General features: G+C 45.6%; 1 protein-coding gene and 1 long non-coding RNA gene across 2 annotated transcripts; one reads left to right on the forward strand and one right to left on the reverse strand.

Annotated features, from left to right (window-relative positions):
- Positions 1-564: 564 nt before the first annotated feature.
- On the reverse strand, positions 565-3,020 carry LOC148123581 (uncharacterized). Its single transcript, XR_015739512.1, has 3 exons — positions 2,885-3,020; positions 1,722-1,970; positions 565-769 (listed from the first exon to the last, which is right to left on the reverse strand). It is a non-coding gene; the product is annotated as an uncharacterized LOC148123581 (long non-coding RNA).
- Positions 2,858-24,345, forward strand: LOC125391328 (acetyl-CoA acetyltransferase, cytosolic-like). Its single transcript, XM_087912308.1, has 9 exons — positions 2,858-2,991; positions 3,467-3,601; positions 8,826-9,007; positions 13,054-13,171; positions 17,166-17,309; positions 18,596-18,718; positions 19,746-19,900; positions 22,882-22,992; positions 23,347-24,345. Exons 1-9 carry the CDS (start codon positions 2,937-2,939, stop codon positions 23,515-23,517), a joined length of 1,194 nt encoding a protein of 397 aa, XP_087768434.1. The 5' UTR covers positions 2,858-2,936; the 3' UTR covers positions 23,518-24,345.

Here is a 24,345-nt window from a genome sequence, read left to right on the forward strand (position 1 = left end):
CCACAGGCTGCTACCCACATGGAATGCACAGACATACACTAAAATACAATAGTTAAGGGGGAAAGAAGTAGGGCGACGGATGCCATCAATCCCAGCATGCAGGAGGCAGAGACAGTTAAGTCTCTGAGTCTGAAACCAGCCTGTCTACAAAAGTGAGTTCAGGGCTGGAGGCTGCTCTTCCAGAGGTTCTGGTGCCCTCTTCTGGCATGTACATGCCAGTTGAACATTGTATGTATAGTGTTAAAAAAAAAAGTCATGTTTCCTTTGCCTGTCCTAGAAGTTGCTCTGTAGACCAGGCTGGCCTTGAGCTCACAGAGATCCACCTGCCTCTGCTTCCCAAGTGCTGGGATTAAAGGCCTGCACTTTTATGTGTGGAGGCCTGAGACTGGTGCCAGAGATCTTTCTTAACTGGTCTACTTTTGAGGCATGATCGATCAGTAAACCAACAGCTAAACAATACAGCATATGTAACTAGGCAGCTTGATGCTAGGAGACTGGAATTATAGGTGTACTTCCATATCCACTCAACATTTACGTGAATTCTCAGAAGCCAAATCCTGATCCTCTTGTTTGCACAAATGCTTTAATCACTGAGCTAATTCCACAGAACAATGTTCTTTTTATAAAAAAAAAACACAAGGCCGGGGCTGGAGAGATGGCTCAGTGGTAAAGAGCATTACCTGCTCTTCCTAAGGTCCTGAGTTCAATTCCTGGCAACCACATGGTGGCTCACAACCATCTGTAATGAGATCTGGTGCCCTCTTCTGGCCTGCAGACATACACACAGACAGAATATTGTATACATAATAAATAAATAAATATTAAAAAAAAACCCACAAGGCTGGGCATGGCGGATCACACATCTAATCCCAGTACTACTCAAGAGGCAGAGGCAGGCAGATCTCTGTGCGTTCAAGGCCAGGCTGGTCTACAAAGTGAGTTCCAGAACAACAAGTACTGCTACACAGAGAAACCCGGTCTTGAAAAACAAAACAAAGCAAAAAAAAAAAAAAAAAAAAAGTTCATATAGCTCAGTGTACCCTTGAACTCCTGATCCTCCTCTGTTAGTTTTCCAAATGCTCAGATTATAGGCCTGTGCCACCCCACCTAGCTCATCTCCATTAATTCTCATGCGCAGAGCATAAGTGATATACTAGTGTTCACCAGATTTCCTGCCTAAAATATACTGGCCATAGATAATAAAACAGTATAAAAAGGGATCGAGAATATTTTGCATAATGTAATAGAGGAAACCAGAAACTAAGAATTATATGTTTAAGTAGAAAGATTAGGTATAAGATCTGAAGGGAACCAGCTCTTACAGGATTTAGGAAGGCTTCCTGGAGGAAGTAAAATCTATGTTGATTCAAGAGATTTCTAGTGTTGCCAAAGAAGGATACACCACTTGCTGTCTTCAGAAAGAAGAAATAAGCTGAAGAGGTAGATATAGTGACTTTGGATTAGATGTGATGAATTTGATATTTTTTATAGAAAGTTTAAATAGAGAGGGCCAGTCTGCTCATAGGTTAGATAAAAGATTTCAGAGCTGTCAACATAATGGGTGATAACTGAAGTGATGGGATGGACACAATGCTTCAGGGGAACTGCTGCAAAATTGGTCAAGAGGCAGTCAGAGTAAGCCCACCAAGGGGACTAAAGAGTGGCCAGAGTTGTGGGGAAATAGAGAACTGGAGAGATGGCACAGTGGTTAGAGCACTTACCCCTACTGCACAGAACTGGGTTTGTTCCCCAGCACCCAGATGGTAGCTCACAACTTTCTGTAACTCCAGTTCCAGACCATCCAGCATCCTCTTCTGCCCTCTGCAGACACTAGGCATAGGCACGTATGCAAAGGAGAAAATTTCAAGAAGCTAACTGCTTCCGTTGATTGACCAGCAGCAACACCGAGAAGCCACCATTATAGCGCCTTGCAGCTGTCGACTGAGAGCTACATATGGGCCAGATGCAAGCTAAAAGTAATGAATGGAGAAAAGGAGAGGTTTTTTATTTTTCTTTTTTCCCAGGAAGAAATCATTTATTATTTTGGGGTTTGGAGAGATGGCTGAGGGGTTGAGAGCAGTTACTGCTCTTCCGGAGAACCAGAGTTCAGTTCCTAGGACCTACAGTAGGTCAGCTAACAATTGTCAGTAACTCCTGCCCCAGGAGATCCAACAACTTCTTCTGGCCTCTCGGGCACTGAATGCACACGCAGTACACAGACAAAAAAAGCAGACAAACATCAATACGCACAGAATAAAAATAAATACATCTTTAAAACTGTATTAAAAAGGAAGCATGAGAGCCAGGGGCTGGAGGGGGGCGAGGATGGCCAGAGGGAATCGCCAAAAGGCATGAAATGACACAAGGAAGACAGCTAAGTAGAAGGTCCGACAGAAAGACTATGACTGAGTAGCAAGTCCGAAAGGATTGAAACAGAGCGATCCATTGCCCTAAGAATCTCTCTTAGTAAAGAGGCCTCGCGCCCAGAAGCTGTCAGCGCTGAGGACCCTCCAGAAGGGGCGAGAGGTGCCTACCCAGGAAAGGCTAGGCGGCTCCCTGGGGTGTGTCGCTTGAAGACCCCCAGGACACCCTAGACCCTTTCCCCCCGACCCCACCGTAGACTCCTAGATCGTCAGCTCAGCACATCGCTCTCCCACACCCCCAGATTCTCCAGGTCCACCCAACATCCCCGGATCGCCTATGGCCACGCTAACCAGCCACACACGGGTGCCTTAATCCCACCCCATCCTAGACAACCGGTCCTCATTCCAACCCACTCCGGCTCTTAGGCCCGCCCAGCGTGTCGCGCAGGCGCGTGGGGGCGTGGCGTGAAGGCTCCAGCCCCGCCCCCCAGGCCGGCCTACGCGACTGGAGGAAGTTTTACCTCAGTCGCAGACTGCTCCTGGCTGACAGCTGGCAGGAAGCGGAGCGACAGGATGAGTGCCGACTCGGACCCCGTGGTCATCGTCTCTGCGGCGCGGACCGCCATAGGTGAGCGTCCCGACCCATCGGCCTCCGACCCCTTCGCCCGGGCAGCTGCGCCGAGAACCGGGCTCGCGTGACGGAGAGGGGGGCGGCGGGCCAGCCGGCCGCGGACTCCGCGGACCTGTGCCTCGCGCCTCGCCCGTGGCCCCGCCCCTCGCGCTGCGATTGGCTCCTTGCCGTAGAGCCACCGCTCTGCCGGGATCACCTATTGGCTGCCTGTGGGACGCGCTCTCTCTCCTGATCCGTGATTGGCCCGCTCCGCCAAGCACCATCGGTCACGCCGTGGTGGTGGGGGCCGCGAGCTAGGGGTCTGAGCAGGGGTTCCGGGCAGGCCTTGGCATTGTTCCTAAGGTCCCCATCGCCTGTGCCCACCCGCCTCTAGCCGTCTTTGCATGGAAAGCATGTGGCCCCTTCCTCCTCCTCGGCCATACTCAGTGTTCCCTCGGTTCACACGCCGTCTCTCTCCCCCTTTCCGTTATAGGCTCCTTCAATGGTGCCCTGTCTACAGTGCCTGTCCACGACCTGGGGACAACTGTCATCAAAGAAGTCCTGCAGAGGGCCAAGGTGGCTCCAGAAGAGGTGTCCGAGGTCATATTTGGACACGTTTTGGCGGCAGGTAACTCCTCAGTAACCCCAGGAGAGGTGGGGCCCATTAAAAACACACCATCTACTTGCACACGAACACACACACCACCGCACAGTTCTTGTCTTAGAGTTCCCTGTGCCAGGATTCCTTCTGTCCCTCCTCCTTTACAAGCTTCTTCCCTGAGTGATCCCAGAAAACCGATCTGTGCCGCCTTTGCATTGTTAGAAGCAAGGCCAGCCTGGTGCATAGGAGAGTATGCATGGCCCTCCCCGCACCCCTAAAATGCCACACATTCACTCAAAGTGTGTGGCCCTGGCACTGTGCCAGCAGCGGGAGGGATGGCTGTAGCAGAACAGGTATGTGCGTGTCCACTTGTCATGAGATAGGCTGTTCCTCACTTGTGGGAGCTTAATCACTCCCTGGAGAAGGGAGACAGGAGAGCCTGAGAACGAACGCCTTCACTTTCCCTCTGCTTCCTGCTGGGTTGTAGACCAGTGACCCTGACCACCCGTGTTGATAATTGACCTGGGGTCTGGGTGTGTAGCTCAGTGGTGACGTTTGTGGTTAGCATGCGAAATCACGCAGTTCACCTCCCTGCCATCCCCTATGTTCCTCGGCATACATTGGAACTGATTGTAGAGATTTAATTGTTAGTATTCACAACCAACTTCTGTTCTTACTCTGCCTGGGACCTCGCCCATTTGTAGGTGTGCAGGCTGACTATTCCATGTTTGAAATGCTTGGAGCCAGAATTGTTTTGATTTCAGATCCCCTCACCGGATTTTGCAACATCTGTATATGTTGTCCTTTTTCTAAATTATTGCTCCCTCTTAATCCACAGCTGCCCTAATCAACAATTGCAACTCTGCCGCCATCTGTGGGAAACAGGCCACAAGGCACCCACTCTTTCAAAGCTACTAAAGGAACTTAACTCTGTCCCTCTAAAGGTTAACTCAAGATTCAAGGTTTAAGGCTGAATAGCAAGTAGCTCACCTCTTTCTCCTGTCTCTCCAAAAGTGCTTCTCCTCACCCCTCCTTAAAAAGCTTCTCCACCTGGCTCCTTCCTACCACTTCTCTCAGCCTCCTGCCTCAGCCTCCTGACCGCAGGTGAATTTTATTTGATCAAATACATCTTTGTATTATTAAACAAATGTTCCAGGGCATCAACTAAAGTAGCACACCTTAAAATAATATTCCATAACACACATGTGTGTGTATATATGTATGTATATATATACATATATATGTGTATATATGTATGTATATATATATATATGTGCATATATATATGTATATATATATAAAATGAAGTATCATTGTTACCAAACTTGATGTCACAATTGTTATCTCAAGCCAGATTCTGCCAGTTGGCTTTCATAAAATACCAAAATGGATAGCAAAAGGCAGACGCGGGAAATTTATTTAATTTGGTTAAATTGGGAAGAGAGGCAAAGAGACCCATTGAGCCCTCACATCCATCTTCATGGTCCAGAAGTGAGAGTAAACTTTAAATGTCAAGTTATGGCCACACCCACTATTGACCCATCACCTGGATCTCTTTAGCAAAGTGATCTGACAAGTTGTCAAAGTGTGTGAAATCTTTTATTTTAAAGCAAGATTTCTCTGAGTGGCAGCCCTTTCTGTCCTAGAACTAGCTCTGTAGACCAGGCCGGCATCTAACTCACAGAGATCCACCTGCCTCCGCCTCCTGAGTGCTGGGATTGTAGGAGTGCGCTATCAAGTCCAGTTCAAGCACTTTCCCTCTTCTTTGGTTTTTCTAGACAGTGTTTCCAGTAGCTATGGGGTCAGTCCTGAAATCTCTCTGTAGACCAGGCTGGCCTCAAACTCACAGAGGTCCACCTGCCTCTGCCTCCCGAGTTCTGGAATCAAAGGTGCATCCCACCACTGCCGCCCGGTGTGAAATCTTTTTCTTTTTCTTTTCTTTCTTTTTTTTTTTTGTTTTGTTTTGTTTTGTTTTGTTTTGTTTTTCGGGACTGGGTTTCTCTGTAGCTTTGGGGCCTGTCCTGGAACAAGCTCTAGTAGACCAGGCTGGTCTTGAACTCACAGAGATCCGCACGCCTCTGCCTCCCAAGTGCTGGAATTAAAGGCGTGTGCCACCACCACCTGGCATCTTTTTTTTTAAAGATTTATTTTATTTTTTATGTATACAGTGTTCTGTCTGTGTGTTTGCCTGCACACCAGAAGAGGGCACCAGATCTCATTACAGATGGTTTTCAGCCACCATGTGGTTGCTGGGAGTTGAACTTATAACCTCTGGAAGAACAGCCAATGCTTTGAGCCATCTCTCCAGCCCACGAAATATTTTTCTTTGAGGTAGCTTCCACCTCTGCCTGCTATCAGGCTTCAACTTCTTTCTTCTCCTGCACAGGATTTGTGGGGACTTCCAGTTTGGGGGGGGGGGTCACTGTTTCAGTAGAGTGAAAGACTGAAGAAAACAAGCGTCTCTAAAACATATCTTCTTCTCCTAGAGCCTGAAGAGATGGCTCAGCCATTAAGAAGTGTTCCTGCTCTCGTAGAGGACCTGGGCTCAGTTCCTAGCGCTCTCTTAGAGGTTTATAGCCTCCCTCACTCCAGATCCAGGGAATTGAGCACCCTCTTCTGGGCTTCACAAGTACCAGGCACCCTCAAACATACATACATACATACATTCAGGTGAAACATATACATAACATAAATAAATCTTTAGATAGATAGATAGATAGATAGATAGATAGATAGATAGATAGATAGATAGATACATCTTTGTCTCTGCAACAATGCTTATATCCTAGCTGGAACCCAATTTTTCATCATGTATATACCTGATATACATGGCCTGAATGTTATACAAAAAATGTGATTTTTGTGCATAAAACAAATTTTGTATGTCCTATCTATTTAGATAGAATTATTATTCAATGTTGTAGAAAATTACAAATGTGTTACATTTGTTTATGTTGGGGACTATTGTTTAACTGTAAAGGTGTTTTACATTTGTTTGTATTGCATTTGTTTAACTATGTAAACATATGTTCCTTGCATTTGTTTTACCTTACCTGCCTAAGGCACCTGTTTGGTCTAATAAAAAAACTAAACAGCTAATAGCTAGGGGTAAAGGGATTGGCTGGGCAGCTGGCAGAGAGAGAATAAGGAGGAGGAATCTAGGCTTGAGGGAGAAGGAACAAGGGGAAAAGAGAGGAAGATGCCTGGGGCCAGCCCTGCAGCTGCCAGACAGACACAGAGGAAGCAATGAAAGTAGGACATACAGACCATGGGAGAGGGTGAAAGCGAGGAGAGAGGCAGGGAGGGGAGCAGAGAAAAATGTAGAGCTCAATAAAATCAATAAATAAAAGAAAAGAAAGTAAGACATACAGAATGAAAGAAAGGTAAAAGGCCCTGAGGCTAGTGGGACAAGCATAACATAAGGCCGAGCATTCATAACTAATATTAAGTCTCTGCGTCATGACTAGAGAGGTGGAGGTCTGAGAAAGCCTGCTATAAGTCAAACTGCATCTTTACTCTAACTAGAATATGAGGGATCATACAGTGTTGCTTCAACTTACAAAGGTTCTATATTGCCTGGTTTGGTGATCTATGAGTATAACCTCAGCACTTTGAGGCCTGTGAATTGAGGGTCATGAGATTAAAGTCAGCCTGAACCCTTAGCAAGATGATCCCTTCTAAGAAGGAAAGCCAGGAAAGGCTGGAAATGTTGTAGAGCACTCGGCTGGCATTCACAAGCCACTGGGTTCAATACCTTGCACAAAAAAAAAAAAAAAAAAAGGAAAATATACTAAGCTTAGTACTTTCGGGCTTTTGAGATTCTTAAAATACAAATATTTGAGATATATTTGTTAAGTTTAGTTTTGTAGTTCTCCTCATTTCTTTATCTTTTCAAGTCAGTGTTTCTCTGTGTAACCTTGACTGTCCTGGAACTCATTCTGTAGACCAGGCTGGCCTTGACCTCAGAGATCTGCCTACCTCTGCTTCCCAAGTGCTGGGATTAAAGGTGTGTGTCACTACCACCTGTCTCTTTCTTTAAAAAGAAGGTGTATGTGTGTATACATGTATATATGTGTGTGTTTACTTTTTTATATTTGTATATGGGTGTTTTGTCTACATGTGTGTCCGTATATTGCATGCATGCCAAGTTTCCAGGGAGGCCAGAAGAAGGTATTAGATTCCCTTGAACTGTAGTTACAGCAAGGAAAGGTCATAGATGTGGGTATATATGAAACTTGCAAAGGAGGGACCACTCTGCCATTCGTCATACAATAACACATATGATAGCATTTCAAAGATTTGACTCCATCCCTTCTCTGTTTCTTCTTCTTTTCCTTTTTTTGTAAAGGAAAACAGTTTTTGAGTTGGTGGCTTACAGTTTCAGAGGTTTAGTCCATTACCAGGATGGCAGAACATGGCGTGCAGGCAGACATGGTGCTGGAGAAGGAACATGTTGATATGCAGGCAACAGGAAGTAGACTGTCTTCTTCTCTGCTTCTTTTAAGGAACTGTTCTGGTTTTGCTAACTGAAGGATATCGTGGATATGCCAACAGAAAGGCATTTGTTGGTTCTAATTCTGTTATATATATATATATATTTAACTTTAGTTTTTATGTACTAAAGTACAGCTTGGCCCGGAATTCACTATGTAGTTAAGACTGACTTGATCTGCTCATGGTTCATGCCAGTCTCAATTGAATATGTAGCCCGGACTAACCTCGAACTTACTGTGAACCATCTGCTTTGACTTAGAGAATGCTGGGTTTGCAGGTGTGAGCTATGACAAAACACCAGCACGATTTTCTACATTGCTTTTATGCACAGTTCTCCTCTTTAAGTAATCACCTTTTCTTCGTAAGTGTCATCGTCATATGCCAGGCTCCTAGGAGCAAATGCTCTCCATGTCTGAATTATGCCTTGTGTTTACAGCCATGTGACCGGCTGGCTGTCACCCTTGGCCTTAGTTACATCTCTTGCCGAGTAAGAGAAAAAGTCAGGCCACTAGAGATAAAGGTCTTGAGGGTCTGTCTTAAGGCTTTGGGAATGTGCTTGTGGAGGAGGAAGCTTCTTGTTAGAAACACCTAGGCGTTGCACAAGGTGCCATCTGCCCCAGGTGGAGTGGCAGGGAGGGAGGGAAGCAGGCACTGTGCTGCTGAGAACTTAGCTGCCTGAGGGCATTTAGCCCACACTTGTCCCCTCATGTTTTACTTTCTCCTGATGGCTCAGAGGCCTCCGTGTTCCTTGTTCCAGGTTGTGGGCAGAATCCTACTCGACAAGCCAGTGTGGGTGCAGGAATCCCCTACTCGGTCCCAGCATGGAGCTGCCAGATGATCTGTGGCTCAGGCCTAAAAGCCGTGTGCCTTGCAGCCCAGTCCATAGCCATAGGTGACTCCAGCATTGTGGTTGCAGGAGGCATGGAGAACATGAGCAAGGTAAGTGCAGAGAGGCTCACCGTCCTTGTCACCTAGGGTATGTGTGCTGCTGACAGACAAGGACTCAGCCAGGAGCCCTGCCTGAATGTCCATTGTTCTCCAGGTTGGATGGGAAATGAAGAACAGCTCATCATCAGCTTGGAGCCAAGGTGTGATTTTTCCTTAGCTGTTTTTCCAGAAGCATACAATGTTTTCTGAAATGAATCCCCAAGATTAGCTGATTGCAGTCTCATCCCTGCTTACTAGGTAGCCAAGGCTAGCCCAGGAATTATTACATAGCCTAACCTAACCTTAAGTACTTGTCTCTCCAGCTCTGCTTCCTGAGTGCTAAGTTTACAGGCATATGCTACTGTGCCCAGAAACCTTTGTAAATATTTGAATGTTATCCAAGTATCCAAAGCTAATTTTTCTCCCCCCTCTCTCTCCTTCTCTCCCTCCCTCCCTCCCCTTTCTCTCCCTCTCCCCTTTCTCTCTCATCATCTCTCTCTCTCTCTCTCTCTCTCTCTCTCTCTCTCTCTTTTGCTTTTTTGAGGTAGGGTTTCTCTGTGCAGTCCTGGCTTGCCTAGACTCACTCAGTAGACCAGTCTGGCCTGAAACTCACAGAGATCTGCCTGTCTCTGTACTGGGATTAAAGGTGTGCACCATGACCACATGCCCCAAAACTTTTCTTGAAGAGTGGTCTTCTTTACAACATTTTTTGGGGTTTTTTTTGAGGGGGGAGTGTTGATTTTTACTGAGATCTACATTTTTTTCTGCTCCCCTCCCTGCCTCTCCCCTTCCCACCAACCCTCTCTCAAGGTCCCCATGTTCCCAATTTAATCAGGATATCTTATCTTTTTCTACTTCCCAACTTTAAAGGTTTAAAAGCTCCTTTTTACCCTACTTAAAAAGTTAGTAAACATGTCTACTACAGGAAATACGTTTTGAGAACATTAAAAAGATAAAAAACTTGTCTATGATGGTGCCATACCACCCTGAACGTGCCCGATCTCGTCTGATCTTGGAAGATAAGCAGGGTCGGGCTTGGTTAGTACCTGGATGGGAGACTGCCTAGGAATACCGGGTGCTGTAGGCTTTAAAAAAAAAATTGTATAAAAAAGATAAAAGACTATTTTCATACTTACGAAGTTGACAACAAAGTCATTGAGGCCACCTGAATCATCCAGATTTATAATGCGACTCCACTACTTATTATCAAAGAATAAATATTAGACAGTTCGACAAAGGAGTAACTGCTCCTGACTGATGTCATGGTTAGGCCCCAGATTGCCACCTGAGATGCTGTCAGGATTTTCATTTCTGTGGTAGGTTGTTTCCCATCATGCACTGTTATCATTCTCCTCTATAAAAATAACAATAATAGGGCTGGAAGTGGTGGGGTACACCTTTAATATCAAAAAAGAAATGATAATAAAATTGCGGGGGGCCATCCTGACCAGCAGGAATGAACGCCACCAAAAACGAGCGTTTTTATGTGACCACAAATAAAGATGGTCACATCTTTATTTGGAGCATTCCCTTGAGGAAAATTGGGGGAAGGGAAGATAGAGCAGGGACAAGAGAAAGCTTAGAGAGAGAGCGTTGGGCCCCGAGGCAGCTGCTTTTAAACGGTGGAGCGGCTTGAACGCTGCCCTGATTGGTTAATGCCATTCTGCTGGTCTGAGCATGTGCAAGCAAGGGTGCAGGCAAGGGTGCTCAGCCCCACATGGCTACCTCCAAACTGCAGGACCACCTGTGCCTCCAGGTGGCTCCCAACATAAAATAAAGTGGGCACATGCCCATTCCCCCAGGCGGGTGGAGGCAGAGGACAGCTGCTGGAGCAGATTCTCCTCTTCCACCAGGTGGGTTGTGGGGCTTGAACTCAGGTCATCAGACTTGGTGCAACTGCCTGTACCCACTGAGCCACCTCACTGAAACGTCTTTCTTTTTCTTTTTTCCCCTTTTGTTTTTATTCATTTATTACTGGTTGTTAAAAATAAGTTTTCTTGGTAGTCCTGGCTGTCCTGGAACTCGTTTTATAGACCAGGCTGACCTTAAACTCAGAGATCTGCCTGTCTCTGCTTCCTGAGTACACGGATCAGAGGTGTGCACCACCATGCTATTTCCCCCACCCCCAGAATTTACAGAGGGTCCTATGTAGCTTGTACTGGCATGGAACTCCCCAAGTATTCCAAGTTGGCCTCAAATTCACAGAAATCCACCCATCACTACCCACACAAGGGCTGGCATTACCTTTTTTTGGAGAGATGGATCTAAATGTTCTTTAAACAGAGTGGTCAGTGGAACTCATAAACTCTGCTGTTTAAAATCCCTAGTTCATATTGGATTGAACTTCTAGAAACAATGCCCCACAGCTGAAAGCCTTAGGGCAACTGAACTCAAACAGGTCAGGTGGGATTCTGTCAGCTCAAGCAGCCTGTTCCTAGACACAGATCATCAGTCCAGGTCACAGCACAGCCCCAGACAGTGTTCTACTTTCGACTGGGAGCTAGAGCTCAGGGCAGTCCACACACAAATACTCCAGACCATGATCCACACACAGAGCACAAGGCACCTGAGCAGGACGGAGGGAAACAGGAGACAGGCCAGCTTGTCTTTATGCTTTCCCAGTGTGAGGAGGGGTCCAGTCACAGCTGGCCACTTAACCTTCTTGCCATGGCCCTTGGGCGGGAGGAACCCCAGGGACGAGATTTTGTTGATCTCCTAGAGGGTAGAACACGTAAAAGGCACCCATGGTGAAGCATGTCCAGTCCCCGCTGTTCAGGAGGCTGAGACTGAGACGCAATTGAGCCCAGAAGCTCAGGACTAGCATAGATCACACGGCAAGACCTTGTCTCAAAAATCCAAAGAAAGAACGTGGCCAAGGGTCATGGAGAGCTGCCCCTTTCCAGGAGGTTTGCCATCCTGCTCCGTCTTGCCAAGTGCTGCCCTTGAAGCTGGCCCTACAGTGGAGCAGTATCTTCTTCCTGTTGAAGCAGCTCCAGGGCTGACCTTGGAAGCCACTAGTCAGAGTCCTAGTGAGCTCAGCCACTAGTCCTTCTGGTCAGACACAGTAATGTGCAGATCTGGACCTAGGGCTGTTGTGTGTGGTCAACATGCCAGTGTTGTTATTCCCAACTTAGAGGTGGGAACATTGATGTCCAGAGCTGCCACTTTAAAGCATGGCTTTTGTTTCTTTGTGTCTTATAAACAATAATCATATGATATTATGGGTTTAATTATGTCATTTTCATTCCTAGGTATCATTGTACTTTTCTAGATATCATAGTATGATTGACTCACCTCTGTGAACTCCTGGTCCATTATTACCCTTTCCTTTGGATGCTGGAAGTTAGAAAAACTTTCTGCTCAGAAATCCTCCTCTCAGTTCATTTTGAAACCGTCCTGTTCTCCCTGTGGGTATTCTGTCTCCTGTCCAAATGGACATTAGATGTGCAGGAGCAATGGAGAGTGGTGAAGGGCTCGTACTGCTGTGACACGTGCTCCAGTCCAGCTCCTAGCGTCATTGTCAGGGGCCTTGCAGTTGCCTATAATCCAGCTCCAGGGCATCCTTTCAAGAAAGCATTTCTTTGTATAGCTTTGGAGCCTGTCCTGGAGCTCAGTCTGTAGACCAGGCTGGCCTTGAACTTACAGAGATCTGCCTGCCTCTGCCTCCTGAGTGCTGGGATTAAGGCGTGTGCCACCACCACCCATTTTACACATAACATGTTTTAAAGTAGGTACATGATTGGGGTTTTTATGCCATCGCCTTAGGTAATACTTGTCTAGCTAGAAGGAAAAAGTGGAATCATAAGGAATTAAAACCCAGAATGGATAGGTTTGAGGGAGAAATGGAAACGGGCAAGTTATTGAGGAAGAGATTCCTAAGAGGAGGCAGGTGGGATGGTCTGCTAATGCCAAGAGGATTCAGGCCCTGATCTGGGGAAGCAGATAGTGGGGAGAGGGGCTTGATGGGTAAATGAAGAGGGAGGAAGTCAGGTCCAGACCATTCATAAGGAGAGGATAATGACCACCAAGTCTAACCTGTTCTCACGTCCTGTTTCCAGGCCCCTCACTTGGCTCATCTGAGAGCAGGAGTCAAGATGGGTGAGATGCCGCTGGCTGACAGCATCCTCTGTGATGGCCTTACAGATGCGTTTCACAACTATCACATGGGCATCACAGGTAAGGCTGATGTGGCTGCAAACACTAGCTTTGTAAAGGTTTACAAGAGCATGTGACTTGAGGTTCGTTGCATAGGCTGTGAGTCTGGTGACCATCAGGCTACCCTCTTGTCTTCCTGCTTTAGTCAGGAAGCTAAGGCATACAGTAGCTCCCAGAGAGTCCTGGAATATGTGTGGTGTTGAATACCTCAAGGAGCTTCCCTAGGTGGCCTGTGGTCTGCTTTTGACCTGAGTCCAGAGAATTTGTTACAATTGTAGATGTCATTGGTCAGCATCGGACTTTAGTGACTAGACCTTGCACACAGGAGGGAGAGAGAGGTCATGCCTTCCAAATGTCTGTGACTCACTCATTCTGTCTTTAATGTTCCCTGTAGCACTTGCTGACTGTATGTCCACATGGCACTGGCAGAGGGTAGATGACAATACAAAGCAGCCACAAGATGGCAGATTTTCACCTGATTTTAAGGTCATAAAACCAAGAAAGTGAGAGTAATAGAAGATTGTTAGGAACCTGAATGGACAGCAAGTGACTTCCTGAAAGGCACATTTTGCTGATGCCATGGCTGAGCTACCAGTGTAATGATGACTATTATCGGAGAGATGGGTCAGCTGTCAGGAGTACTGGCCTTGTTGCAAAGGGCCTGAGTTTGGTTCCCAGCACCCACATCATGTGGCACACAATCATCTGTAACTCTAGTTTCAGGGGATCCTATGCCTTCTGGCCTCCACAGACGCTACACATACATGTATACATAAGCTAATTCAGCCCAACATACATACACATAAATAAAAATAATAAATTAAAAAAAAATTAAAGAACTTAGGCAGTCATTGTGGCACACGCCTTTAGCCTCAACACTTGAGAGGCAATGACAGACAGATCTCTGTGAGTTTTAGATCAGTCTTCTTAGTATTATGTGGGTTTTTAGGCCAGCCGGAAATACACCACATTTAGTTCCTGTCTCAAAAACAAACGACAGAAAAAACCTTAAAAACATGACTGTTATGTGTGGGCATGAAAGCTCTAGTTTAGGGGCTGGAGAGCTGGTTCAGTAGCTAAAAGCACTTGGTGCTCTTGCAGAGGACCCAAGTTCAATTCCTACCTCCCACAAAGTGATTTCATGGGATCCAATGCCCTTTTCCGATTTCCAAGGACAGCAGGCATGCATATGGTACATATACGTACATGAAAGTAAAACAGTCAAGCATAAAGTTAAATTAATTAAATATTTTTTTAAAAAAATGTTTAAAAGAGGGCTGGAGAGATGGCTCAGAGGTTAAGAGCACTGACTGCTCTTCCAGACGTCCTAAGTTCAATTCCTAGCAACCACATGGTGGCTCACAACCATCTCTGATGAAATCTGGTGCCCTCTTCTGGTGTGCAGGCATACATGCAGGCAGAATGTTGTATACATAATAAATAAATATATCTTTTAAAAAAAGTGTTTAAAAGAAAGCTGTATTCCAAAAGGTTCATCCTGCCAAGGAAGCTGACAGTAGAAGGTACCACATCCTTAGGAAGTTCCACAGGGTTTAAGCCTAGCAGAGAGACAGCATGCAGGCTGCTCTAAACTGCCTGCTCTCCTTAGTGTGCTCTCCTTACAGACACAGTCTCTTGTAGTAAGGAGCTACGGGCAGGCCTGCTTTTCATCCCGCCCGGCTCCTGCATGGCTAGCTTAGTCCCAGAAATAACAACACACAAATTGTATTCATTTAAGCACTGCCTGGCCCATTATCTCTAGAGAGTTAGTTACTGACTAACTCTCATATCTTGATATTAACCCATTTCTAATAATCTCGTGGTAGCACCACGAGGTGTGGCTTACCAGGAAAGATTCAGCATGTCTGACCTGGTGGCTGGCTCCATGGCGTCTGGCTCATAGCCCTCTTCCCAGCATTTTGTTCTGTTTACTCCGCCTACCTAATTTTCTGTCCTATCAAGGGGCCAAGGCAGTCTCTTTATTGACCAATGAAAATAACACAATAGACAGATAACCCTCCTCCATCAGTCTCTCTCTGAGGAACTGAAATGAGTACATCGACACTCTTCACTTGTAAATCCTTGGCACAGAAGAATATGATTCTTCTGGATTAATCCCCTCATTTCATCAAATAAGGAAGCAGAGTCATTACTCCTTTGGGTGATCGAGAGACCCTGTCACAGGGTTAGCCTAAGACCATCTCCATGTCAGATATTTACATTACGATTCATAATGGTAGCAAAATTACAGTTATGAAGTAGCAACAAAAATAATTTTATGGTTGGGAGTCACCACAGCATGAGGAACTGTATGAAAGGGCTGCAGCATTAGGAAAGTTGAGAACCACCGATCTTGGTCCTTGTATCTATCCTATGTTGACAGATGAAGCAATTGAAAAAGCAATACTTTTACTATATATAAATATAACTTGCTAAGTAGTGGTGGCACTTTTAATCCTATCACTTGAGAAGCAGAGGCAGGCCAATCTCTGTGAGTTCAAGACCAGTCTTGTCTACAGAGCAAGTACCAAGACAGGCTTCAGAGCTACACAGAGAAACCCTGTCTCTAAAAACATCAATAATAAATAAATAAATCTATATATTTCTCAAATCTTAAGCAGAAATAACATTTGACTGTGAGTTAAATAAACCCTGAGAAGGAAGCAATTCATTCTAAAGCTGGCAGCAATGACTGAGCTTCCATGAGAAGTATAAGTCATAGGAATAGGGTAGTAGAAAAAGGCTAAGAGTGTAGGCACAAGAGACAGCGTGTGCAAATGCAGGGAGGTATTGGGGATGTGTCAAACAGGGATTCAACAGCCCAGAAAGGTGTTATTTAGCTAAATAACACCAGAAGACTATGGAAGGCGTCATGGTTCTTACCTGGATCTTAGCCAGCCTCGTGTCTAGCCAGTTTCTCAAGTGATACTCATACTAGCTGCCTGAACATGACCAAAGTGGTCATTAAAAATTTAGATCCTGAAGCTAGGTTCAGGTTAGAGCACTTGATCAACATATGCAGTGTCTTGGGCTCCATCCAAAACAAGCACTCAAACAAAGAAAACAACACATAGAAACTTCATCTCCAAGGGCACCAAGCCTCAGTGACCATCCTTAAGCAAGATAAACTGGTTACCATCTGTCCCAACACGCCATTATTCAGTGAGGGAGGAGAGAAGCTATCTAGCCATGGTTAGAGAGATGACTCAGTGTTTAAAAGTGCTTGCTACACTTTCAGAGGACTAGTATTCAGTTCCCAGCAACCATGTCAGGTGACTCAGTGCCAGACATCTGATGCATGTTCCTGCTCCTCAGCCAACTGCACACGTGCACACATAGACACAAGCATACATATAAATAAAAACCTTCTTAAAATTGAAAAATGGATATCAAACTTAAGGAGCACAGGTAGTATGAAAATCTAGAGACACTTACAGCGAAGAGCACCAGATCCTAAGTGATGCAGTAGCCTGATACTCAGAGATCCTGCTGCTAGCTGTGAGCCAAGCAAGCTGGCTTGTTTGTTTGTTTGAGACGAGGTTTTTCTGTATAGCTTTGGAGCCTGTGCTGGAACTAGCTCTTGTAGACCAGGCTGGCCTCAAATTCAGAGAGATCTTCCTGCCTCTGCCTCCTGAGTGCTGGGATTAAAGGTGTGCACCACCACCAGCTAAACTGGCTTATTCTTAAATCATATTATATCAAAAGGTAAGGTTTGATGAAGAAGCCAAGAAATGCTGTCAATATTAAATTTCCTGATTTAAAATTTAAAAAAAAGAGAGAAGCCAAGCAGTGGTAGCACACATCATTAATCCCAGCACTCAGGAGGCAGAGACAGGCGGATCTCTGTGAGTTCTAGGCCAATCTCTATGAGGACCGGGCTGGCCTGGTCTATAAAGTGAGTTCTAGGACAGGCATCAAAGCTACACAGAGGAAACCCCGTCGGGTGGTGGGGGACACACAAAAAACAAAACAAACCAACTCTTGAAAATGCTGTTTTTTCTTTTCTTCTCCTCAGCTGAAAATGTAGCCAAAAAATGGCAAGTGAGCAGAGAAGCCCAGGACAAGGTTGCAGTTCTGTCCCAGAACAGGGCGGAGAATGCACAGAAAGCTGGCCACTTTGACAAGGAGATCGTGCCTGTGCTGGTGTCTTCCAGGAAAGGTGAGTATGGAGACCACAGTACACATGAGCCTGTTTGTAGGTGTGACTAACACCCAAGGGTGGTATGGAGGGCTGTTGTGAACTTTGGGCTTTACAAGTTGTAGAGGTGTAGGCTTCACACATCGGAATGTGAGAGAGTTGATGGTGATGTGTTGTTGTTGTTATTGTTAGGTTTGCTTGTTTGGTTGGATTTTCAAGACAGGGTTTCTCTGTGTAGCCCTGGTTGTCCTGAAACGCACTCTGTAGATCACAGAGATCTGCCTTATTTTCTCTCCTGAGTTCCATGATTATAAGTGTTACCACTACTGCCCAGCATGGCGTTTTGATACATGGTCTTGCTGTGTAGATGGCCTAGAGCTCACTCTGTGGACCATGCTGGCCTCCAACTGGTGGGTGATCCTCCTGTTTCTGCCTGCTGAGTGCTGGATAACAGGTGCACCACCACACCTGGCTGGAAAACGCTGTCTACACGGGATATGGACACATGGGAAACTGTCGTCTTCAAACTGTCCACGGCTGCAGTGTGTATGCAGTGGGCTCCATGAGAAGTGGAGCATCGGTTTGTGGTCGTTAGGGGACAATAGCTCTCCAAACCTTTCCGGAGGCATCTACTCTGCAGAGTTGATCTTATGTCTCACTCACATTCTGAAGGGAACACATTCTCAAAAGATTTATTTTACCTTATTTTCGTGTGTGCATATGTCTGTCTATCTGTATCTGTGAGTATATGCACATATGTGTGGATTGGGGACTGTTTGAAGATCTTGGATCCCTAGGAACTGGAGTTACAGGTTCTTATGAGCTGCTGGAGGGAGATGTAAATTCTGGTTATCATGATGAATAGCAAGCAACCTTAAAGACTAAACAGTCTTTCCAGTTCCTTAAAGACGCATCATGTTAGGGTGCTGTCCGTGCTCTGAAGCTGAATCTGCAGACAGTTCCCTTATCCATAACTGACATTCATGCTCAGCTCCTAGAAGGTGGATTATCCAGACCCACTCAGTTGTGGCCAGCTGAATGCAATGATTCAAACCCATGTACATACAATACAAATAACCTGTCCTTAGGAAGGGCTGTGGATTTGGAACACAGCAGGACTGTCTCATGAAAAGTTCTCATGGGGGAGGTAGCATGCAGTAATTCTAGCAATTTCCTACCAGAATGTAAGTGGTTGAATGTTAATAAACCTTTCTACCAAATGCAAATCCTCTTGTCTGAGAAGTCCCCCGTCCCGGCACTCTGCCTTCTCTGTACTCATCCCAGGTAACTGGTTTTACTTTTTGCAGGTCCTATTGAAGTGAAAATTGATGAGTTTCCTCGCCATGGGAGTAACATGGAAGCCATGGGCAAGCTAAAACCTTACTTCCTTTCTGATGGGACGGGAACAGTCACCCCAGCTAATGCATCAGGTTTGATTTCTGAAGGGCATTGAGGGAAGAACCAACTGGTGAGGTCTACCAAGTAAATATGTCTTTCTACACAGCATGATTCCTAAATCTGGGTTTAAGGGGGAAGCTTATAGTTTCTATATGCTTGGCTGTTTAATCTATACTTAATGAAGTGATTTCCTTTCTTGACATCTAGATTAAACATATATGTAAAAGAACAAAACTATGAAGTTGTCTGGGTACACACCTGTAATCCTAGTACTCCGAGAGTCCTAGGGCAGCCTGGTCTACAGAGTGAGTTCCAGGACAGCTAGAGCTACACAGAGAAGCCCTGTCTCAAGGGAATGGAGGGAATTTAAAGTTGCCAGGCATGGTGAGGCACTCATTTAATTTCAGCATTGCATCAGAGTTCTATGAGGTGGAAGCCAGCCTAGTATACCTGGTACACATAGGGAGTTCCAGGCTAGCCAAGGCTAGAAAGAGCCTGTCTCAAAAAAAAAAAAAGACTTCAGATTTATCCTTCATATTTTTCTAGTTCCAGAAAGTTCCCAGTATCTGTGAGTGAGGCCTAGGCTGTTTCTTCAGTTTTCTTCCATCTCCCCTCCCCATTGCTTTTGGAAGAGTCTTGCAGTGTTGTGTGGTCAATATCATATTCTAGACTTGACTTTTATCATTTCTTTCCTTCTTTCCTTCCTTCGTTCGTTCGTTCGTTCCTTCCATCCTTCCTTCCATCCTTCCTTCCTTCTTTCCTTCCTTTCTCTGTGTAACAGACTAGGTGCCTGTCTTAGAACTTGTTCTGTAGACCAGGCTGGCCTTGAACTCACAGAGGTCCGCCTGCCTTTGCCTTCCAAAGGTTGGTTCTAAAGGCTGCTGCTGCCACCACCCTTCGACCTTCACCATTTCTAAGTACACTGTGTGATCTGATGAGTCACAGCCAAGGGCTTTGCCAACCTGTCAGTAACTTGATGCTTTCAGGTGGAAAAGGTGGTGGCCCTGGGTACACACTTGACCTAAAGAGCACTGTAGAAACCAAGTCACTTGTTCACAGGGATAAATGATGGTGCCGCTGCTGTGGTTCTTATGAAGAAGTCAGAAGCCGAGAGTCGAAGGCTGAGACCTTTAGCAAGAATAGTATCCTGGTCACAAGCTGGCGTGGAGCCTTCCATTATGGGAGCAGGACCAATTCCAGCCATAAAGCAAGCTGTGAGTCTTACTCTGTAGCCTTTCAGCTGTTTGTTTTCCGTGTTTGTAACAGAGTTCTGTGTAGCCCAGGCTGCTTCAAACCTACTGTGTAGCTCAGGATGATCTTTTTTTTTTTTAAGATTTATTTATTTATTATGTACACAGTATTCAGCCTCCATGTATGCCTTCAAGCCAGAAGAGGGCACCAGATCTCATTACAGATGGCTGTGAGCCACCATGTGGTTGCTGGGAATTGAACTCAGAAACTCTGGAAGAGCAATCAGTGCTCTTAACCTCTGAACCATCTCTCCACCTCGCTCAGGATGATCTTGAGCAACCTTGGACTTCTGGGCCTTCAGCCTCCTTTTCCCAACTCCTGAGACCATTGTCTGTACCTGCATATCTGTCTGCCTCATCTTTGTGGACCTCATTCTTGACTTTGGTGATGCTCTGAGGGCAGCTGACTGCAGTTCTGTACAAGCTCCTCTTAAGCCCCCTCCCCTCCCACTGCCACTCTGAAGTGTAAGGACATGCATGATTTTGTTACTTCTACCAGCTTTTATTTGCTGTTTGCCTTTTGTGAAAACATTGTATTCCCCAGGCCTTAAGTGAACTTAGTTCTCTCCCTAACTTTTGGGACACATATTTGTGTATGTAACTGTGTCTTTGGGTTTGTGAGAAGGTAGAAACACATTGTTATTCCATTAAAAAAAAAAAGCCAGGCAGTGGTGACCCATGCCTTTAATTCCAGCACTTGGGAGGCTGAGGTACACAGATATCTGTGAGTTTAAGGCCAGCCTGGTCTACATAGTGAGTTTTAGGACAGCCAGGGCTATACAAAGAAATCCTGTCTTGAAAAACAAAGTAAAACAAACAAAAAAAAACCAACCTACATATATGAGGGTTGGAGAGATGGCTCAGTGGTTAAGAGCACTGACTGTTCTTCCAGAGGACCTGGGTTCAATTCCTGGCACCCACATGGCAGTGCATAACTGTATAACTCTAGTCCCTAGGGATCTAGGCCCTCTTCTCCTAAAATCCATGGCCCTCACCAGGGATGTATGAACTTACACACACACAGGCAAAACACTCATATACAAAAATAAAAAATTGTAAATGTATTTTTTAAAAAACCTGTATGTGTCTGTGCCTGTGTGTGTAGAGAGCCAGGCCACTCTAAGGCTTCTCAGATACCCAGTTGGTAGGGCAAAGGGAACCTAGTTTTGTTTCCTTGCCTAGGGACATGTGTGGCAAGATCTAGTTTGGAGCTGAAGTCAAGACCTTGAGGAAGTTAAAGATTCAATTCCTGGAAGCTTGTGTTTTTTCCCCTGAAGAGACTAGAATTATCAGCCCCAAGGCCACTGTGTGCTTGGTCTGTGGCTCACTTGAGATACCCTGTGTTCCACTTGTGCAAACTGCTTGGTTAGCTTCCTGCTGACTTTGTCCATTGTCCCATTCTCCCCTAGAAACTGCATATAAGGTGCTGTACTTAGTAAAAAGCTTGCTTAACATGAGACATAGCTTGTGCAAGACGTCCTTGCCTTGGCTTTCCTCTCTTCTTGCTCCTGGTCGTCTGATCTAGGACCCTGTCACTGAAGAATGACCTGATAGTCCAGGGTGTGTGTTTGTGTATGTGTGTAAGCTTGGGACATATGTGGAAGTCAGAGAACAACTTGCAGGAATTGTTCTTGCCTTAGACTTGTGAGACCTGGGGAGCTCCAGAGTGAAACCAACTAGCTGCACCCTTCCCCTGTATTTTTGAGATAGCCTCACAATCGTCTGGAATTTTCCAACCAGGCTAGGTGTCTTTCCAGCCCTGAGATCTGCCCATCTAAGTCTTCCCAGCAGTCTGGTCCCAAGAGCACCACCATGCCTGGTTCTTTTGTTTGGTTGGTTTGGTTTTTCAAGATAGGCTTTCACTGTGTAGCTCTAGCTGTGGAACTCGCTTTGTAGGCCACCTGCCTCTGTTTCCCGAGTTGGGATTAAAGGCACGTGCCACCACCACCAAGCGTACCATTTTTTTCCCCAATGTGGGTTCTGGGGATTGGCCTTAGGACATTTGTACTCTGCCTCTTGAACCATTTTCTCCAGCCCCATGTCATTTTTTATTTTATTTTATATATTATTTTATGTGCATGAGTGTCTTGCTTATATATATGTCAGCCAGTGGAGGTGCTGGATCCCCTGGGACTGGAGTTACAGTCTGTGTGGTGAGCTACCATGTGAGTGTTGGGAACCGTGCATGGGTCTTCTGGAAGTGCATCTGGTCTTTCTCCAGTCCCTAGGTTTTTTAAAAGTCAGATACAATGTGCTGTATTAGCTGCACATAACAGATGCTGTTTGTTTCATTTTTAAAAACAGGTTAGACTTCTATGGTAAGGGGTATTTAGAGTATATTCTTTTGGTTTTGAGGCTGAGCCTTGCTCTGTATGAATTTAGATACTGTCCTGCCTGAGCTTCTGAGGTGCTAAGATTACAAGTGTGTTCCCCCACATCTACCTAGAGAATATCATCTGCCTTTTGAATGGCATCAGCTTCACTGGGGCTGGGAGGGTAGGGGAGCAGGGAAATGTCACGGGCTCAGATAGAAACAGTCCATACTGCCAGTGGTTTCAGATGGGGTGTCTTTATGGAGGCTGACTGCAGCCTCTTCAGTCTTGTATTTACAGACAGAAGCCACCATGGCACACCTAGTTTCATTAGCAGTTTCCTAAAAGGGGTGTCATTGAGGGGGATATTACGTATATCACTGTATCTTTTCTCTTTTAATTATTGTGTGTGCAAGCATGCAGTTGCCCTTGGAGGCCACAAGAGGGAATGTGATGCCATAGAGTTGGAGTTGCAGGGTTTGTGAGCCACTCAACATGAGTTCTGGGTCTGAAGTCTCATCCTCATGATAGAACAGCAAGTATTCTTAACCACTGAACCGTCTCTCCAGCACCTCAAGTTTATACCGTTATGTTAGTAATGAATGATTTGACTTCAGTTCATCTTTCCTGTAGGTTATGAAAGCAGGCTGGTCCCTGGAGGATGTCGACCTATTTGAAATCAATGAAGCCTTTGCAGCAGTGTCTGTTGCAATAGCTAAGGAACTTGGATTAAACCCAGAGAAGGTAACCAACATGAATTGTGCGGTTTGCCAGTGGACTTGCACAATCCAAGTTTAGGGTTGTAAAAACCAACAAATGAGGTTATTTCCCAGGACTGATTATCTTGGCAAGAGATGAACAAATACTAGTTAAGTTTCAGTTGACTTATTTGTTCTTTTTCACAGAGGAGAACTGAGTATGTTAGTTTACAATGAATAGGACATTCTACAAACAAGGGCATCAGCAGTATTTACTCCTAAGCTTGAGAGTGGGAGTTGAAAGGGTGGTTTGCTAGCATAACCCTGAGAGGACAAAGATAAACGGGGGTGTTAGCTTGTGTCCACAGAAGACTGACTTGCTCTCCTCCCCTCCTTGTAGGTCAACATCGATGGAGGAGCCATTGCCTTGGGACATCCTCTGGGAGCATCTGGCTGTAGGATTCTAGTGACCTTGTTACACAGCCTTGAGAGAATGGGCGGGACGCGTGGTGTGGCAGCCCTGTGCATTGGGGGTGGGATGGGGATAGCAATGTGTGTTCAGAGAGGATGACCTGTCTGACAGCCCCCACCCCTGAGCGCTTCTTGCTAAATCAGTGAAACACTACATTGTATGTGAAATCAGAGGACCAAAGTGAGGACAGGAAGCCAGGTGGTCAGCTTGCTGTACTTTAATGAGACACCCAAGGCCAAGACACTGCACCTGACACTGCTATAAATAAAAGGGAAATCCAATCAATCAGTCATCAAGGGCTCCAGAGTGAACGGCGTTTTCATAACTTCCATGTTTATCGTCTTTGCTTTCTGGGTGTAATTTTATCAGATCATCGATTTTTGTTTGTTTATTTGTTTTTGTTTTTGAGACATGTCTTCACCATGCAGCCTTGAAATTGTTTTGTAGGCCAGGCTGACTTTGAATTCCCAGAGAGCTACCTGCCTCCTTCTTCTGAGTACTGGAATTAGAAAGGTGTGTGCCATCATGCCTGGACCCCAAAATGACCCACTCAAAGGATGGTGATCGGGGCTTCTGTTGCAAACTTCAGGCTCTTCACTTTAACTGTGGTTGGTTCAAAATACCGCTGCTTGCTTGTTGTCTCGTGGTTTCCCATTGATCAAATCAAGACCAATCCTGTAATGGTGAAAATTTAGTGACCTCTTCCAAGCTGAAGTGCTGTGTTCCAGCTATTCTGGTCCACGAGACTGGGATTCTAACAAGTGTGTCTCTGGGAGTAGAAAAGTGAACAGCAGGCAATTTTGATGTATTTACTTCTCTGCTCTCGACTGGGTAAGATGTTCCCTGCTTCAGATTTTTGTCTAGCCTTCCCCAGAATGATGGACTGTAGCCTGGAATTGTGAGCCAAATAAACTCCTTCCTCCCTTC

Source organism: Myodes glareolus, chromosome 1 (genome assembly GCF_982192425.1).
Source record: "Myodes glareolus chromosome 1, mMyoGla1.1, whole genome shotgun sequence".
NCBI lineage: Eukaryota > Metazoa > Chordata > Mammalia > Rodentia > Cricetidae > Myodes > Myodes glareolus.

Bases quoted from the DNA above. Each gene is read 5' to 3' on its own strand.
- LOC125391328 (XM_087912308.1), top strand. From the start codon at position 2,937: ATGAGTGCCGACTCGGACCCCGTGGTCATCGTCTCTGCGGCGCGGACC. The intron at 3,602-8,825 runs GTAACTCCTCAG...TCCTTGTTCCAG, and splicing joins TGGACACGTTTTGGCGGCAG to GTTGTGGGCAGAATCCTACT. The intron at 18,719-19,745 runs GTTTGATTTCTG...ACTTGTTCACAG, and splicing joins CACCCCAGCTAATGCATCAG to GGATAAATGATGGTGCCGCT.